At 45.7% G+C, this 19,839-nt stretch overlaps 1 protein-coding gene across 1 annotated transcript in view; it reads left to right on the top strand.

Annotated features, from left to right (window-relative positions):
• Positions 1-19,839, top strand: part of spata20 (spermatogenesis associated 20) — a 288,180-nt gene that overhangs the window by 73,930 nt on the left and 194,411 nt on the right. The window contains exons 12-13 of the mRNA XM_033044507.1: positions 9,636-9,804; positions 13,323-13,531. Of these exons, the coding sequence (XP_032900398.1) occupies positions 9,636-9,804; positions 13,323-13,531 (378 nt within the window). The remainder of the gene's footprint in view (positions 1-9,635; positions 9,805-13,322; positions 13,532-19,839) is intronic.

Here is a 19,839-nt window from a genome sequence, read left to right as displayed (position 1 = left end):
CGGTAGATTTGTGCCCCAAATGCCCAGAAAAATACTGCGCGATATAATGGGCCCAAATTGAGCTACTCGCAATATTAAACTTTGTATAACGGGATGTTTAGAAGCCCTTTTTAATGTAAAAATATACAGCCCACCTTCAGCTGTCTGCTTTATGAGACCCTGCGGTTGCCGGCAGTCGCGGGTTTAGAGATTGATTTTTAAACTACTATAACTATTATACGAGGCCTTTAAACCTAATAATAGCTTTTGCGACGGGGTCTTCCAGCGATTTTTCGTTAATAATTAACTAGGCTGAACATCTTCGATTTGAACAGCCTAGAGAAAATCGCGTTTTAAACCCGCCCCCTCTAAACGGCGCCAAAATCGCGCACACCCGCAGCGGAAGATTTTCAAAGACGCTTCAGGTAGGCTTTGCAACATACCTACAATATGTGAACATCTCATGTTGTTTTGAAAGCTCCTCGGCTCACAGGCTATTCTCTGTACGGTAACTATGGCAACGATGTCTTTGAGCATCGGGGCTTGTGTGGGTGATAAGCCAGTTTAGTTTTGAAGTATTGGGGGGGGGGGGGGGGGGTATGTTATCCATTAAAAACGTGCGCTTAAACACGACGGAATGAAATGAGAAGCGCATACTTAGAAAGAAAAGCGAAATCTCTGACGAAGTGGAAAAGACGTGGGCGGTCCTGCGGCCCCCAATAGCCCCCAATGGGGGGGGGGGGGGGGGCCTCACACACACTAACCACCCCCACACACAGAGTTGGAAAAGTGCATAAAGACCGTTCCCTACCTGTAGCCCCCAGGGGAGATTTGGTCGTCGAAGTCGGGTCCCTGCCGTCTTAAAATAGCGTATCTTGAAGTCGTCGAAGTCGGGTCCGTCTCGGCAACGCGTGGGGGGGGTGGTGGGGGGGTTTGCGGTGCGGCATCACACACACGAAGCTTCGACACACACAGAGCCTTAAAAGTGTAAATGCCCGACCTCTTTTCCGTTTTTCTCTAATTTAATTAAGATGTGCAGGTGGTGTTCTTATCGAGGTTCAGGGGTGAATGACGTAAATATTTTCACACAATATGGGAACATCTCATGTTGTCTTGAAGGCTCCTCGGCCCACATCTGACTCTCTGTACTGTCACTATGGCAACGATGTCTATGAGCACTGGGCATTGTGACATCACACGATGGAACGTTCACCATTGGCTGGGGCTCCTGCATAGGCATATGTAAATGGGTCCATTCCGATTGGGCATCTGTGAGCATCGGGCATTGTGACATCACACGATGGAATGTTCTCCAATGGCTGGGGCTGGTGATGGCATATGTAAATGGATCCATTCCGATTGGTCATCTGTGAGCATTGGGCATTGTGACATCACACGATGGAATGTTCAGCAGGGGCTGGTGCTGGTGAGGCTTGTGTGGGTGAGAAGCCAGTTTAGTTGTGAGATTTTTGGGGGGGGGGGGGGGGGGGGGTGGGTAAGGTTTTGATTTAAAACGTGCGCTTAAACACGACGGAATGGAATGAGAAGCGCATACTTAGAAAGAAAAGCGAAATCTCTGCCGAAGTTGAAAAGACGCGGGCGGTCCTGCGTCCGGTTTTGGAGTTGCGGAGAATCAAAGGGAGCGCGCCAGCAAAGGGAGTGGGCCAGGCTGCCGGACGGCCGGACGGAGTTCCGTTTCGGAATCTGGGGCGAGAGTTTTATATAATAACTAGACCAAGTGCAGACCCGTTGGGTCTGTTTCCCCAACGGCGTTTTGCAGGGGGGGGGAGGGGGGGCTGCGGCATCAAACTCATATTAACCAACCCCCAAACACACAGGTGGGGGGAGGGGGGGGATGTGAAGAGGGGAGGGAGGGTGAGAGGAGGTGGAGGAAATGGGACAGATTGGGAGGGAAGGAGAGCAGGGGTAGGGGTGATGAGAGAGGGGGATGGGACGAGAGATGTGGGGGAGGAGGTGGAGGATGGGGATGTAGGGGAGGAGGGAGGTAGGGGAGAGGGGTGGTGAGAGAGGGGAAGAGTGGGGAAGGAGAGTGGAGGGGGAAGGGGGTAGCGGTGAAGAGTGGGGAGGGAGGGTGGAGCGGGGTAGGGGGAGTGATGAAGAGGGACAGAGGGGTAGGAGGCAAGGGGGGTGGCTGTAGAGAGGGAAGGGGGGGGGGAGGAGAGAGGGATGGGTGGGAGAGGGGTGCGTAGAGGGAAACATAGAACCATGAAATTAAGTGCAGGAGTAGGCCATTCGGCCCTTCGAGCCTGCACCACCATTCAATATGATCGTGGCTGATCATCCAACTCAGTATCCTGTACCTGCCTTCTCTCCATACCCCCTGATCCCTTTAGCCACAAGGACCACATCTAACTCCCTCTTAAATACAGCCAATGAACAGGCCTCAACTACCTTCTGTGCCAGTGAATTCCAGAGATTCGCCACTCTCTGTGTGAAAAATGTTTTTCTCATCTCGGACCTAAAAGATTTACCTCTTATCCTTAAACTGTGACCCCTTGTTGTGGACTTCCCCAACATCTGGAACAATCTTCCTGCATCTAGCCTGTCCAACCCCTTAAGAATTTTGTATGTTTCTATAAGATACCCCCTCAATCTTCTAAATTCTAGCATGTACAAGCCGAGTCTATCCAGTCTTTCGTCATATGAAAGTCCTGCCATCCCTGGAATCAGTCTGGTGAACCTTCTCTGTACTCCCTCTATGGCAACAATGTATTTGAACATTGGGCATTGTGACATCACACAATGGAACGTTCACCAAGTGCTTGTGCTCCTGCAAAGGCATATGTAAATGGATCCATTCCGATTGGACATCTGTGAGCATCGGGCATTGTGACATCACACGATGGAACGTTCACCAGGGGCTGGGGCTGGTGATGCTTCTATGGGTGAGAAGTCAGTTTATTTTTGAAATATTGGGGGGGGGGGGGTTGAAGGATTTGATTAAAAACGTGCACTTAAACACGACGACCAATGGCAAACCCGTTGGGTCTGATCCCCCAACGCAGCCGTACCCTACCCGTAGCCCCCACTGGGGGGGGGGGGGGCGGCATCACACACACTAACCACCCCCACACACAGAGTTGGAAAAGTGTATAAAGACCGTTCCCTACCTGTAGCCCCCAGGGGAGACGTGGTCGTCGAAGTCGGGTTCCGGCCGTCTTAAAATAGCGTATCTTGAAGTCGTCGAAGTCGGGTCCGTCTCGGCAACGCGGGGGGGGGGGGGGGGGGGGCGGGGCGGTATCACACACAGAGCCTTAAAAGTGTAATGCCCCAATGCAGCCGTTGCCTATCCGCAGCCCCCACGGGAGACGTGGTCCTCGAAGTAGAGCCGTTCCCGAAAGGCAGTTTTTAAATGAGTGAGGGGGGGGGGTGGTTGGAGGAGAAGGTTTTAATGAAAAAAATGGACATAAACATAACGAAATGTAATGAGGAGTGGACAGCTGGAAGGGAAAGTGAAATGTCTACCGAAATGGCTGCTTGTATGGGTGAGAAGCCAGTTTTTATTTGAAAAACTGTGGGGGGGGGGGAGGGGGGGGGAGGAGGCATTACACTTTTGCGTTGGGGCATTACACTTTTAAGTGGTGAAAGTTCTGACATAACAGGAATCAGCCTGGTGAACCTTCTCTGTACTCCCTCTCTATGGCAACGATGTCTTTGAGCATTGGGCATTGTGACATCACACGATGGAACCTTCACCATTGGCTTGGGCTCCTGCATAGGCATATGTAAATGGATCCATTCCGATTGGACATATGTGAAGATTGGGCATTGTGACATCACACGATGGAACGTTCAGCAGGGGCTGGGGCTGGTGAAGGTTCTGTGGGTGTGAAGCCAGTTTAGTTTTGAAATATTGGGGGGGGGGGGGGGAAGGATTTGATTAAAAACGTGTACTTAAACACGACGGAATGTAATGAGGAGCGGATACTTAGAAAGAAAAGTGAAATCTCTACCGAAATGGAAAAGATGTCGGCGATTCTGCGTCCAGTTTCGGAGTTGCAGGGAATCAATGGAAGAAATGTGGCAGCCGGACGGAGTTCCGTTTCGGAATCTTGGGCGAGAGTTTTATATATTAATAGATAGATATATATATATAGAAAAGATAGATAGTTTAGGTTTTTGAAGTAAATTTATATTTTTACTTTGCACTTACAAAATATTTAAATCTACATGAAATCTTAATGCCCTTAGTTATCACTGACATTTAAGATGACATTTAACAGCAAGAAGCATGGCAGTAGAATTCAAACATCCAGATTGATCAATCTCCTGGCAGAATGTACGTTTGGCCGTGGGAAAAATGTGGGGAGTGAGTGTGGGCAGCAGTCAGGCCGTGTACGATCTGCTCCCCCAACACACGGCACTGATTTTGTCTGACTTGCTGTCCATTTTCAGTATATTAAGTTTTTAATTTCACATTTTCAATGTCCTCACAGTATTTTACTTGTTCTGCACTTGTCATTGCCGAGTCCCTTGCTTAGAACTCATCTCCGGTCAGTGGCGCATTGTAAATTGCTATATTGTAGCAGCATGTTGCACGCCTCTCTTCTATTCACTCTTACTAGGTATGTTGCAAAGCCTACCTGAAGCGTCGTTGAAGATCTGCTGCTGAGGGTGTGCGCGATTTTGGCGCCGTTTAGAGGGGGCGGGTTTAAAACGCGATTTTCTCTAAGCTGTTCCAATCGAAAATGTTCAGCCTAGTTAATTATTAACGAAAAATCGCTGGAAGACCCCGTCGCAAAAGCTATTATTAGGTTTAAAGGCCTTGAATAATAGTTATAGTAGTTTAAAAATCGATCTCTAAACCCGCGACAGCCAGCAACCGCAGGGTCTCATAAAGCAGACAGCTGAAGTTAGGTTGTATATTTTTACATTAAAAAGGGCTTCTAAAGATCCCTTTATACTAAGTTTAATATTGCGAGTAGCTCAATTTGGGCCCGTTATATCGCGCAGTATTTTTCTCGGCATTTGGGGCACAAATCTACCGCAATGTGAACGTTCTAAACCAGCGCGTTCCACAGGGACCCACTGGAAAGCTGATTTAAATGGGCATTTATTTACAGCAATTAAACACTAAATTCCTTCCATTTGGCCTATAAATTAATGTAAATGAGATTTAAAAATCATGTTTTATTGTGAATTATTTGTGAATATTATTTGGACATTTAGGCTATTTAAAAATGTTAATCATTTATTAAGAAATGGATAGATGTTTAGATCTAGTAATTGAAGTCTGAAATTAGCTACAATTAGGTAACTAACTAATTATATGCTTTAATTTCAGGTCATCCAAGTAAGATTATTTTATATTTGTTTCAGAATGCTTCAATCTATGATAACTGAAAATTTCATTCAGTTCTCTTAATTTTTAAGAAAGTTATGGGCTTTTGACTGTTCACGATCACAGCTTTTTTGTTATGTCCATAGAAAATCAATAGGGAACAAGATGCTCATTTCCCAGTATGAAAATGGCCATAACTTTTTAAATACTTGAGATATGAAAGTGAATTAGGTGTCAAATTAAACTTATTGTTATGCTTTATCTGATGGGATAAATTACAGACTTGATTTTTAAAATCTCAAAATTTTGTAACATTGCTACTCTTACATAATGGATTTCTGGGCACCTCCTTCACAGGCACAGCTTTTACCTGTCAAGCCTTCATTGCACAAAAAATACTTTCTTGCCAGTTCTGAGTAGGTCTAATAACTTGTTATCATCTGAAGCTTTCTGACAGGGTTCATAATATAATATAAGCCAGGGATCGGCAACCTTGTTCTGCATAGGGGCCGGGACGCATGTCTGTGAGTGGATGGTGGACCACATCTATCACGTGTACACATGGATTCCGCCCCCATCCCGCCCCGGATGGCAGGCATCAAAACACGTGTTCTCAGAAGGTAGACAAAAATGCTGGAGAAACTCAGTGGCTGAGGCAGCCTCATGCAATCCTTGCATGTCTCACCCGCTGAGTTTTTCCAGCATTTTTGTCTACCTTCGATTTTTCCAGCATCTGCAGTTCTTTCTTAAATGTGTTCACAGAAGGTGTGCGGCTGTGCTGGCGGCTTTGCGCAGGATGCGGTACAACCAGAGCTCGGCCGCACTCGGGGCGGGCGCACGGTGGGCCGGATGATTACGGGGAAAGAAATCCGCCTGCGGTCCGGATGATTTCGGGTTACGGGCCGCATTCGGCCCGGGGGCCATAGGTTGCCGACCCCTGACCTAAGCTCTAGGAGAAGAGAGTGACAGAGCAACAAGATGAGTCCAGATTTATTATTGCTCTTGTCAAATGTAAAAGGTTCATGGGTTAAGGTAATACATTTGAAGAAATCTTAGTGGATTGTGGCCATGGGTGCAGCTGGGGAAAAGAGTTGATGTTATAAAGTCTGATGGGGCTGAGCAGAAGGAAATTAAACCATTGAGCCATACTGCAGAGCAGAAATTTGTCCAGCACCTGTGCCTCTTAATGCGTTTTTTTGTCATAAGGTCATAAGGAATAGGAGTAGAAATAGGCCATTCGGCTCATCAAGCCTACTCCGCCATTCAATCATGGCTGTTCTATCTCTCCCTCCTAACCCCATTCTCCTGCCTTCTCCCCATAACCTCTGACACCTGTACTAATCAAGAATCTATCTATCTTTACCTTAAAAATATCCACGCACTTGGCCTCCACAGCCTCCTGTGGCAAAGAATTCCACAGATTCACCACTCTCTGACGAAATAAATTTATCCTCATCTCCTTCCTAAAACAACGTCCTTCAATTCTGAGGCTATGACCTCTAGTCCTGGATTCTCCCACAAGTGGAAACATTTTCTCCACATCCACTTTATTCAAGCCTTTCACTATTCTGTATGTTTCAATGAGGTCCCCCCTCATTCTTCTAAACTCCTGCAAGTACAGGCCCAATGCTGACAAACGCTCATCATTGGTTAACCTACTCATTCCTGGGATTATTCTTGTAAACCTCCTCTGGACCCTCTCCAGAGCCAGCACATCCTTCCTCAGATATGGTGCCCAGAATTGCTCACAATATTCTAAATGTGGCCTTACAGAGCCTCAACATTATATCTCTGTTTTTGTATACAAGCCCTCTTGAAACAAATGCTAGCATTGAGTTTGCTTTCTTAACTACTGATTCAACGCAGATTAACTTTTTGGGAATCCTGCACCAGCACGACCAAGTTCCTATGCACTTCCTATTTCTGTATACGCATCCCATTTAGAAAATAGTCTACACCTTTATTCCTACGATCAAAATGCATGACTCCACACTTTGCTACATTATATTCCATCTGCCACTTCTCTGTCCACTCTCCCAACCTGCCCAAGTCCTTCTGCAGAGTTCCTGCTTTCTCTACACTACCTGCATGCTCCACCTATTTTTGTATCATCCGCAAATTTGCCCCAATCCTCTCGTCCAAATCATTAATATACAACGTGAAGAGTAACGGTCCCAGCACCGACCCTTGCGGAACTCCACTAGTTACTGGCAGCCAACCAGAAAAAGCCCCCTTTATTGCCACTCTTTGTCTTCTGCCATCCAGCCAACCTGCTATCCATTCTAGTATCTGCCCTTCGATAGCGTGAGCTCGCATCTTCCTAAGCAGCCTAATGCGTGGCACCTTATCAAAGGCTTTCTGACAATCTACCGTAAGTAAACTACATCTACTGACTCTCCTTCGTCTGTCCTGCTATTTACTTCTTCAAAGAATTCCAGAAAATTTGTCAAGCAAGACCACCCTTTCACAATGTTGATTTCGGCCTATTTTATCATGAACTTCTAAGTACTCCGTAATCTCATCCTTTATAATGGGTTCTAAAATCTTACCAACCACTGGTCAGACTAACCGGCCTATAGTTCCCACTATTCTGCCTTGCTCCCTTTTTGTGCAGCGGGGCAATATTGGCAATTTTCCAATCATCTGGGTCCACTCCTGATTCTAGTGATTCCTGAAATATCACTATCAATGTCTCCACAATCTCTAAAACCACCTCTTTCGGAACCCTAGTCCATCCCAGGTGACTTATCCACCTTCAGCCCTTTCAGCTTCCCAAGCACCTAGTAATAGTCACTCCACTAACTTCCATCCCCTGACTCTCTTGAATTTCAGGCACGTTGCTGTGAAGACTGATGCAAAAAAGCTATTCAACTCCTCTGCTATATCTTTAGATTAGATTAGATTCCTTTATTTGTCATTGAGACCTTTCGGTCTGAACGAAATTTCGTTGCCTGCAGTCATACATATAATAATTAATAACAAAACACACAATAAACACAAATTAACATCCACCACAGTGAGTTCACCAGACACCTCACTGTGATGGAGGCAAAAGTCTTAAAGTCACTGTCTCTTCCCTCCTTATTCTCCCTCTGCGCTGAGGCGATCCAAGCCTCCGATGTTGTTACTCCACCGGGCGATGGTAATTCAGTCCCACGGCTCAACCGAGCTCCGCGAACGGGCCGGTTCAAGCTCCGTGGCCCGGGGTGGTCGAAGCTGCCGAAGATGCCGCCCTCCAGTCCAGCGGACGCAGCTGTTACCACGGGAGCTCCGTAAAAACAGGTCACCAACCTGTGACCTGCGAGCTCCTGACGATGTCGTCCACTGGCCCGCGGCCGAGCCCCGGATTCAGGTCGCCGCCGCCGGAACGCCGCCTCAGCCACCGGAGCACCGCCTCAGCACCGCCTCAGCACCGAGTCGTGCCACTGCTACCGGAGCACCGCCTCAGCCCCGAGTCGTGCCGCTGCCACCGGAGCACCGCCTCAGCCCCGAGTCGTGCCACTGCCACCAGAGCACCGCCTCAGCCCCGAGTCTTGCCGCTGCCACCGGAACACCGCCTCAGCCCCGAGTCGGGTCGCTGCCACCGGATCACTGCCTCAGCCCCGAGTTGTGCCGCTGCCACCGGAACCCTGGAACGCCGCCACAGCTACGAATTCGGCCAGCCTCGCGTTGGTATGTCCTGGCTGGTTCTGCTTCCGGAGCCTCGAGGTCGGTCGCAGTTGGAGGCCGCCAACTCCGCCATTAGGCCTCAGTGCAGACGGAGGCAGAGAAGGGGGGATACGACAGAAAGAGTCGCATTCCCCCGAAGGAATAGACAGAAAAACTTTACTCCCCATTATCACTTCTCTTGCATCTTTCTCTAGCGGCAACTGTTGCCTCTTTCTTGCTCTTTATATAACAGTGTCCAATAAGTTCTTCCCCTGCCTACTGTTTTCCCTTAACTCCGCACATTTTTCTTTTGCTAGATAAATATCCAATTCCTTTTTGAAAGATACAGTTGAATTTGTATCTGCATAATTTTCAGGCAGCGAATTTTGGCCATAAAAATTACTGTCTTTATTTCCCCTCTGGTTCTTTTACAGTTGTAATATCCTTTGATATACCAGTCTCCCGCCAGTGAGGACTATTGGACCTATTTTTCTCTGCAATATATTCTTCATTTCATTTTAAAATCTCCTTTTAACTTTCTTTTCAATGAAGAAAATATCCTTAGGTCCATACGATCTCCTGCAGTTGATTGTTTAACTGTGTCTCATTGTTTAGAATCTTAGACTAGGAAAGGACAGAAATAGAACACTTCCGTATTCACCTTTTCCCTCACCTATACCTTTGATTTTCATTATTTCTGCTGCAGGTCTCATGATCTCTGGATTTGCTCGAGCTGGTGCAGTTCTTGGGGAGAAAACTTACATTCTGCGGGCAACCAAGGCAGCGACCTTCCTGAAGGAGCACATGTTTGATTCGAACACTGGCCGGCTCCTACGCAGCTGCTACCGTGGAAGTGAAGGTGTTGTGGAACAAGGGTAGGTAACCATTGAAAGGAGAACGGTTGACCTCTTCACATATTCTTCTCAATAGCTAACATTCCCAGTGCATGGAATACAATCCTTAATGGGACTGGCATATAATCGGTATGGTCGAGATGGGCAGAAAGGCCTGATTCCATGATTCTATTGGAGGCAAGTTTTTTGAGAGCAGGTTAGGGAAAGCCTGCACATAAAAAGTTGCATATGTTTGAGGCCTAGTTCAAGTAACGATGCTCATGAGAGTAATTAGGGGATATTAGACAGAGGTGAGTATATGAAGTTAATTATATGTGAGCTACGATCGTGCGGAATAGGGCAAACTGCCTACTTCTCATATTGATAGAAGCTACGTCATTGCAAGCTTCAGGTAGAATCACTCCATTCCAACACTTAGAATTCAACCCTGACAGACCTGTTTTGAACAGGTCACTGAGAGGATTGATGAGGGCAGGGCAGTGTACATTGTCTATACAGACTCCAGCCAGCTCTTTGACAAGGTCTCCCATGATAAGCGAGTCTGGAAGGTATGATCACAAGAAAACCAATTGGATTTAAAATTGGCTTGGGGGAAGGAGTCAAAGGGTAATTGTGGACAGTTGTTTTTCTGATTGGATGCCCATGACCAGCGGTGTGTTGCAGTTGTCAGTGCTGGGCCCATCGTTGTTTATTATCTACGTTAACAATTTGGATGACAATGAGAAAGCATTCTGTTGGGTTGCATTGCTGCTTGGGTTGGGAAAAGCTCTACCAAAGAATGCAAGAAATTGCTGAGAGTCATGAATGTAGTTCAGCCCGTTAAATAGATTAGACCCCTACCATTGATTCCATCTACACTTCACACTACTCTAGAAAGCAGCCAACATAATCAAAGAACTTTCCCACCCAAGTCATTCCTCCTCCTCCTCCCTGCTCATGTCAGGAAGAGGTTATAGAAGCTTGAAAGCCCGCTTCACCAGATTCAGTATCAGCTTCTTCCCCTTTTTATTCAGACTTCTGAATCGTCTGTCCATAGACATGGGTGGAGTCCGATTCACCTCAACCTCTTTGTGGACATTTGATTTTGTCTCTGGAACTGTTGCATTATAATACTGAGAACTATATTCTGCATTCAATAGCTTTCTATTTTGCTTGATTGTATATTGTATTTTTCATTTGATTGGATAGCATGCAAAACAAAGCTTTTTTACTGTACCTCGGTACACATGACAATATTAAACATAAACTTAGTAAACCTGCAGATGACTCCAAAATTGCAGAAATCAACATTTAAACTGTTGGGTTGTAAGCTACCCAATTGGAACAGCACATATTCCGCTAGGGTATACTTCCCTTCCACCACCACCACCCTCCCCCCTCTCTTCCCCCCCCCCTCCCCCCTCCCTCCTGCTACTTTCCTTCCCTGTCACAATCTGCAACTCTTCAAATGTGTTTCACACCTTCTGTTCTTATCTCTGACCTTTGTTCCAAACATCTGCCTGTCAACCCCCCCCCTTCACCTGTGGCAACTTATTACCTGACACACTTTGACTGCTTTTCCAACTTTCTTCTTCCTCCCCCCCTCACAATCAATCTGAAGAGAGTTTCTACCCAAAACGCCACCTGTCCATGTTCACCAGAGATCCTGCCTAACCTGCTGAGCTACTCCAGCACTTTGTGTCCTTTTGTGTATTAACCCACATCTGCAGTTCTTTGCTTCTACATGTATACAGAGCAATTATTTTCCTGAAGCAATTTTTCATTTTATGCCTTTCCACTTCTTCCTGGTGGTAAAATGAGACTAGTCTTATTGATGCATATGTGCTAGGCTAGTATGTTTTCTTCCATGATCATCATCGTTATGCCCAACTTCTTGCTGAAACTTTGTGTCATTCTATCTTGCATTTCAGATCGATATCAGTTCAGAAGTACTTTTGGACATACATTTCTTTAGAATCATCTTGGGGTGAGAATGGTGCTGGTTAGATAGTCCCATGATAGTCACATCTGTTTTGGGAGTACTGAGGTGGCCCATGCGGCCAATATGGGGATGATAAATTATTCTACAGATGGGGCAGGAGATTGGCTGGTTGTTTGAGTTAGTGAGCTCCTTCCACCAGTAACACAAGGTTTCTATACACTCCCAAGGCTTGGATTCGTTAATGGACAGAAAACAGAAGGAATGTGTTCCATTTTAGGGTTGGATTGCAGGAAGCTTGTTTGGAATTAACCAGACAATGATGCAGCAATGGCTCCACAGTAGGACTATGCTGTGATAGGAGTTTTACACACAATGTCACAACCCCCACAATGTGCAATTTTTGTTTGAAGGGAGAATGCAACTTGAAAACAATCTGAAAGAGAGTACTGAACTCGTCGACTTATGCAATAGGTGACTAACGTAAACTTGCACTTACGTAACTAATTCTGTACTCAATCCCCAATGTACTCAAGGCAGTTTGTAATTTCCACATGACTGTATGATCACTCAAGTTTACATTGGAAGTAAGCCAGCAATGACAGTGTGCTTACTCAGTTGGCTGCACGCCACAGAAAGTGCCCCGGATGCGACAAGACAACTCTGAGGCAGTTAAAGGGCCTGTCCCACTTGCTGTTTTTTTCGGCGACTGCCGGCGTTATTGACTGACGTATCAAGGTCGCCAAAAGATTTTGAACATTTTTTGCGACACTTGAGGAGACTGCGCGTGTCAATACGTCGTCACGCCGCAATTTAAAATTTAAAAAAAATATATATATTTTTATTAGAAGCAAACATATTATGGTAAAGTATAGTTACATATTATAGTACATTTTTTTTTTCATATACATCAATCATACATTATTGAAATTTTCAATTGTCGATTAATTCTGCTTATAGTGTTTTTTTATGTAGATAGAAAGAGAGAGAAACGCCGCGACTTTTTTGATGACCTGATGCATCAGTCAATTATGCCAACAGTCACCAAAAAAATCGGCAAGTGGGACACACCCTTAATACTTCCAATGAGTTATTTTGGACAGAGTATGGGGATGGTGATTCCAGTTTACCTAAAATTAGACTTACGTAAGGGTTCATGCAACATGAACAGGGACTGTCTGTATAGTAATTTCTTGAAAACGTAATTCTTAGGTGTCATTAAAAATTACAAAGGAATGCTGGCAGTTATTGTGCATCCTTGATGGTGGGTGAACCACCTTCTTTTGATGCAGTTAGGATTCTCCAGAATCTCTTTAGAGAGAGAGAGAAGCCCTGAATTTGACCCTCTGGTGATGAATAATGTTGTTCACCCAAATCTGAATGGAGCATAACGTGGAGCAAAATGGAGGAGATGTTGTTCCTGTTCACTTGTTGCTCTTCCCATTCTAAATGGCAGAGGTAGAGTATGTGGGAGGTGCTGGCAAAAGGTATTTACAGAATCGATTTGGGAGAGGTCTGAAGGGATCCAGGAACTACTAACTGTGGAGTGCGAGTCGCAAGCCACCGGAAAAGCACATCATTTAGTGATTCTTAATGTGTACCAATTCTGATCTATTTTCAGAGCCAGTCCCATCAGTGGGTTTCTGGATGACTATGCATTTGTTATTCGAAGTCTGATGGACCTGTACGAAGCTTCCTTTGAGGAGCAGTGGCTGGAATGGGCTGTGAAGCTTCAGGAGAAGCAGGATGAACTATTTTGGGATGCCAATGAATTTGGCTACTTCACTGATGATGCCAATGATGCCTCTGTACTACTTCGCCTTAAGGAAGGTGAGATTTCCCAAAGCTCTTTATCTCTCCCGTATTTGATGGGACATGTTGCTTCAATGCATCGTTGTCTTCCTCCAAGCTCAGAAAGTAGAAGTGTCCGTTGAGAATTCAGTGAAGGGTAGCCATCCAAAATTAATCTGTCCATTAAATAACGAGGTTGTATTAGTTTAAGAATGTGTGTGTAATAATATAGACTGCATGAATAATTTCCTTGATGATTCAACTTTAATCTAGGTTGGTCAAATTCCAATTTACATTTGTAATATTTCCATAATCGATAAATCAAATGGTATAACAGATGGCAAACGTCTCTGCAGTCTGCTCTTGTCCCAGATTACTCATTCTGCTCTCCCAGCTGTGACTGCATGTCATTCAGCATGGAAGCAGGCCCTTCGGCCCAACTCGTCCATGCCGACCAAGTTACACCATCGAAGCTAGTCCCATTTGCGCATGTTGGGCTCATATCCCTTCACATGTGTGAACCATCCACTCCATTCCATCATAGATCTGAGGCCTACAACTGCTACCTCCCAATATTAGCCAAATCTCTTCCTAAACACTTAGATTTCTAGCCACAAAATTCCTCTGCTCGTAACGACTGGATAGAGTGGCTTTGCGTTAGAGCCTGAGATAGTCTGACAAGGTTGTGGTTGTGCTTGAGGCCTAGGGTGCCATTTCAATTGTTCAACAGTACTTTACTGTCTTGTGTACCTAAGTACATTGAAATTCTATTTTGGCATACAGTTCAGTGACAATCCTATTATAAATTAGGCACAATCATACTAAGTGTAAGAATATAAGATAGGAGATCATACTGAGTAGGTGCACAAGAGTTGCCATGTATTAGGTACCATCTTGTACCCTTCAAGTCTGAAATTAAAAGTGGCGCACTCCGTTAACTCGACCACTCTGAATCCTCCATAACATTGGCCTATGGACGCGCTATCCTTCGCCTCCGTCGGCCATCGCTCAGCATTCGTGCCCAAGGGGTTCCTCCCGCAGCCAACTCCGAGTGACTCCGAGGGTGTAAAAGTTAAGCTCGGTCACCGGCATTGTCCTTTTCCTCTGCCCACCACCATCTCGAAGGGCTATCATGCCCAACAAGGTGGCCTCTTGAGTAAACCCATTCAAAGGCCTTCCCCCAGCTAGAAAAAAACAATTTGTTCAGTTGATAGAGGAAATCAGACAGGACATATACCGTAGGAAGTTGTGTGGAGAGAGTGGAATGGGAGCTGGTGGTTATGGGGGCGGGACGGGTATGGACGGTTAGATTGGACCTGGAATTTATTTAGAGGCATTGTGGAAAAAGACAGCATCAAGGAAGGGAACCATTGTGAAGGGAAGGACATCAGGGAAGGTGGGCGAACAATCTAGTAGTTGGGGAGATAAGATAGGATGTGTGATTTGGCAGAGGTTTGATGGTGCAGGTATTGAGAAGGAGTAGTTGGAAATGTGTTCGAGGCAGGCTTGGAGAGGAATGGTCTGACCCTAGGAAGGGAAGCAGTGATATTATCACTGAATTAGTAATCTAGATACCAGGGCAAAGTCCTCGGCACTCAGGTTCAAATTCCACCATGGCAAATGGTAATAAATAGTAAGATTAAACTAGAGCTTCCAGTTCGAAGTTTGATCTGTATTTTATGAGGAGTTACAATGAGGGATTACGTGAAGAACCCGTCCAGCACGCATGCGCGACATACTTCAAAGCAGCGGTGTGGAATCACAGAAGACACAATAATTGAAATAAACATAGTAAAGAAAAGGAGAACTTAAATACCAGTTGATCTCTATAATTGAGGGTGGGAGCGGAGGGCACGTAATCCCTCATCGTAACTCCTCATAAAATACAGATCAAAGTTCGAACTGGTAAGTTCTCGTTTAATCTTACTATTTTACTTCGGAGTCACGTGAGTGACTACGTGAAGATTTTAAAGCTCTGTGATTTCAAACCGTGTAACAGTTCATACTTCACTCGCTGCCGAAGTCAATCGAGGGAGGAAGTATGTTATCGTAATCAACCATGATCTGTTTGTAAAAACAATAATGGTGTTATTTAAACAATAACAAAGCAAAATGCTCCCCTGGGCTTAATTTATATATTTGCAGATTCTAATACTTTTTCTGCAAACGATACAGGTTCTGCCAGCGGTTTGTTATAAAAAAAAATTTGGGACGTTTTTCTCCCTAGACCACCCCGCTGTAGCCAGGATGTGGTCCATAGGCACGTCCATCCTCTTAGCCGCCGATGTGGATGCTGCCCTGGTGGAATGAGATTTGTGCACGTTAGTATTTACTCCAGCAGCTCCCAGTACCTGCTTGAGTCATCTTGAGATAGTTTGGCTCGTCACCCGACCATGAGGTTTCTTGTGGCTGACCCATAAGACTTTTCCTCTCCCTCGGGGATTTCTTGTTGTGTCGGTGTAATTCAATAAGTGGGTCATGACACATAACCGTGGTTCAGGTGGGTATGCCTGGAATTCCATGACTTGACCTTATGTTCCTGGTCTGCTCTGTTTGACCAGCCCCTGAATGGTAAATGAGACACGGTCTGGTGTTATAACCATTGTCCAATCGTAGTAGATGGAAGGACTGGACTCTTTGTGCTGAGACAAGTGCCATCAGCATGACCATCTTCAGGGTAGGCTGTTCCAGGGTGAGGGACCTGGCTGGTGATCATTCCCTAAGGTACGTCAGGACCACACTGACATCCCAGATTTGGGTGTACCTAGGTCTGGGGAATTAGAGTTGAATATGCCTCTCATGAATTTGATCACCAGCGGTTGGGACCCTATGGCCTGTTGTCCTGGTGTCTGAATTAAGTAGGCTTAACAGAGCACTTCTGGCTGTGTTAATGGTCGTGTAGCTGAGTCCTTCATTGTGGTGAAGGCCTGCCAGGAACTCCAGTACATTGTTTATTGTAGTAGTTGAATATGTAGTTCCTTTATTCGAACAGTATCTTTCCCACTTCTTGATATTCGACAAGTATTGTTTCCTTGTGGACATGCAGTGGATGCTGTCATCGTGTTGATAGTGCTGTCTGACAATCCCAGGCCCAGCAGTGATCTTTTCAAAATATGCAAACCCAGTAGTTTGATTTTATCGTGGCATGGGTGGCTTATGCCTGATACCGGGTGAGTTAATAAGTCTGGTCTACTGGGAAAGTCATTGGGGTTTCGATGACCATGTCGAGGACCACTGGGAACCATGGCTGTGTAGGCCAGTCGGGTACTATCAAAATACCTGAAGCAGAGTCCATCTGTATTTTGCGTAGTACCCGACTAATGAGGCCGTAGTACCTGATTGATGAGGTAGAAAGAGGGGAGAAACCCATAGAGATTAGATCCCCCCCCCCCAGTTCAGCGAGAATGTATCCATTGCCGCTGCCTCAAGGTCTGGTTCCCATGCGACCTACATCGGTACGTGGTGATTCAATTGGAATACAAAGAAATCGATATCTGGTGTTCCATATTGCTTTGTAATTTCAGCAAATACTTTGGTTTAATATGTCTGCCAGTGTTTAGCTCACCTGGTAGGTAAGTTGCTGATAGTCAAATATGTTTGACGACATACCATTACCAAATTGTTAATCAAATTTGTCACATGATATCGATTTTATTCTGCCCATGTGGTTTAGTATATGCCACCACTGTGATATTGTCAATTTATAAACGAACATGCCGAACGGTGCACTATTGAACAATATGCTTTTAACCCATAGAACGCACCCAACATTTCCAACGAGGTTTTATGTCCAGTGTCTAGTGATGATGACTCCAGATTAGTCCATTTACCACCTGTTCTGGATATGGGTATATTTTGTTTAAATGACAATAAATTGAATTGTATTGTATAATAGCACCTTAGCTCTAATGGGAAGGTCCAAGTTAAGTACCTGGTAATGCGGCTACTAATTTCCCAATTACTCTTGCCACTTTGTCGAATGGTTGGTTAATTGTTAACCATTAATTTGTTAGGTTTGTGCCTAACAAGGCTGACTCTCCTTTTGGCAATGTTATAGACAAGTGGATTGAGTTATTGAATACCAGATAACCCATAGTTGTGGATGGTGTCAACGTAGATGTATCTGGATAGTGTGACAGAGCTCAGGCTAAATAAGTTTATAGTAGCTAATGCTGCTGATTTAACTATTTCCATGGTTTTTGTCTGTCGTTAAATATCATCGCGATATGCCATGACAATATGTTTCCTTAATAGTGTCAGGGCTGGTTTGAATATCTGGAAAACAGTTTTGGCTCATATTTAGTTCATTAGTCAATAATTTATACTGCCATAGTTACCCCATCCATGTAAATTTTAGGTATCTCCGAAGATCTTTATAATTGGGTACTGAATAGTATGCATCTTTTAAGTTGATGCCTACCATAAAGTATCCTAAAGAAATCCACGTTTGGCAGTTACAAAGTTTTCCATTGAAGTGTGTATACCTGGTGAAAATATTCAAGTGGTTAAGTCAATGATGGTGCGACATTCACCATCTTTCGGGTTTTTTGGAAAATTTAATACTGTTCCAAAGGTTCATATTTAGACTTCTTTATGACCCTTTTGTATGTCTTCTCCAGTTCAGCTTGTCCCTCATGTTTCCTTTTTAGTGGGAGGGAAAAACCCCTTTGCGGTGCATGCTGAACTGGTGGCAAGTTTTCTTAATTCAATTTTTGTCCTTGAATACTTTTGGTATAACTACCAAGTGTGATAGTTCTTCATGCTTCCAAAACCAGGTGCGGTTCCCCCCCACCCCCCTGTTAGCACAAACCCTTCACCTTTTATGTGATGGTAGGAACCATACTCACCTACCTCCACTGTTGTTTAGTAGTGTTCTAATTTCTTCGGTTTCTGGTTCCTTGTCTGTCGGGATGGTGTTGTTGGGGGGAGGCGCATTTTCCATGGGGCCCGCTCTGGGCCCTGTCCTGAAAAGGCTTGCGGGGACTGGCATGCGGGCCCCGAGCTTTCACCAGTACCATAAAGTAGACGCCTACTGGTGGATGCATGGAGGTACTGCTGTCTGGTTTTGTGTGGTTTGCTCATTCCAGGTCCTGCCCTCATGATGCCGAATATCTTGGACACTTCGTCCATTTTTTAGGCTTGGTTTGGTAACTTTGCCAGATAGCAGGATCTGTGGTTTTGAGGTCGGCGTTCTCACAGTCCTGTGAATTTTTTAGGTTGAGGGCAGGTTTTATGACTTCCTTCGAGAGGTTGCGGATCGCATACTTTGTTGAACAGTAGGGTCAGGTGTTTTGCCATACTACCCTGCCCCTCTGGAATGAGCATGTGAAATGATAGCCGACGTCAGGGGTATTAATATTGCAAATTAAGATTTTGGGTTTTTAAATGCCCTGCTCAATGTACCCCCAACAATGGTAGGCACTTCGAGTAGATGTAATTTTGGGGAGGCGTGATAAAGTCCAACGCCTCATGACTACCTGTCTTAGAGAGGTTTTTAGAAAAGACAGGTAGTAAGCTGGCCGCCAGTTTAGGCTGTAACGGCCATCTCGCTTGTGGTGTAGCCACGTAGCGGTATCTCACACCCAGCAGCTCTTCCTGGTCCTGTACCTCAAGCATACTCCCGATGTTGTTCAGCCAGTGACGCCTCTTCTTGACCAGCCCAGCCCTGGTCGCCATCGATCTCCTCTGATGAGGGAGATGGCCAGTGCTGTTAGTGCACTGGAGCGGGAGTGTTTGTGCTCCCTTGGCGAGCTTGCCCCAGCTCCCGAGGCAAGTCTCGCTGGAGTTTTTTGCTCCATGACCTTTGTCTAAGGCTTGGAGACAGGCACTTTCTCGCTTTCGGGCGGTAGTTTGAAGTGCCGGCTCTCTGAATGAGCCGGGCTGTCCGTCTTCCGTGTGTCTGTCTCCAGCCCGATGATTGGTTTCCAACTTTGCTCAAGCGGCTGCCTGTTCTCGGGCGGCAAGTCTCCTTGTCGGAGTTGTAGGGATTACCGGCCGGTTTGATGTTGATTTCCCTCCAGTCCGCTGCTGTTGGTCAGGCAGCTCTAGTGGACTGGGCTTCGGCTCGGTACCCGTGTCTATGGACCGCAGCGTGTGCGGTCCAGGTGCCGCCTCTCGCCCCCTCCACTGATGGGACGCTCCTTCCCTGGAGTCGAACGGGGCTGTTTTCCTCTGTGCTGCTTTGCTCTTTCCAGTTTTCCCCTGGAGCACAAAGAAGAGCAAGTTTGGCAATTCGAACCTGTGGGTAAGCACTTACCTAACGGTCCGTTCTTTCAAGCTTGTAGCGGGAGCGCCCATACTCCCATTCGTCGCTGTTGCACTGCGTGAACGCTCATGTCGCGCATGAG

Source organism: Amblyraja radiata, chromosome 26 (genome assembly GCF_010909765.2).
Source record: "Amblyraja radiata isolate CabotCenter1 chromosome 26, sAmbRad1.1.pri, whole genome shotgun sequence".
Taxonomy (NCBI): Eukaryota; Metazoa; Chordata; class Chondrichthyes; order Rajiformes; family Rajidae; genus Amblyraja; species Amblyraja radiata.
This window is presented reverse-complemented; position numbering and strand designations above follow the sequence as displayed.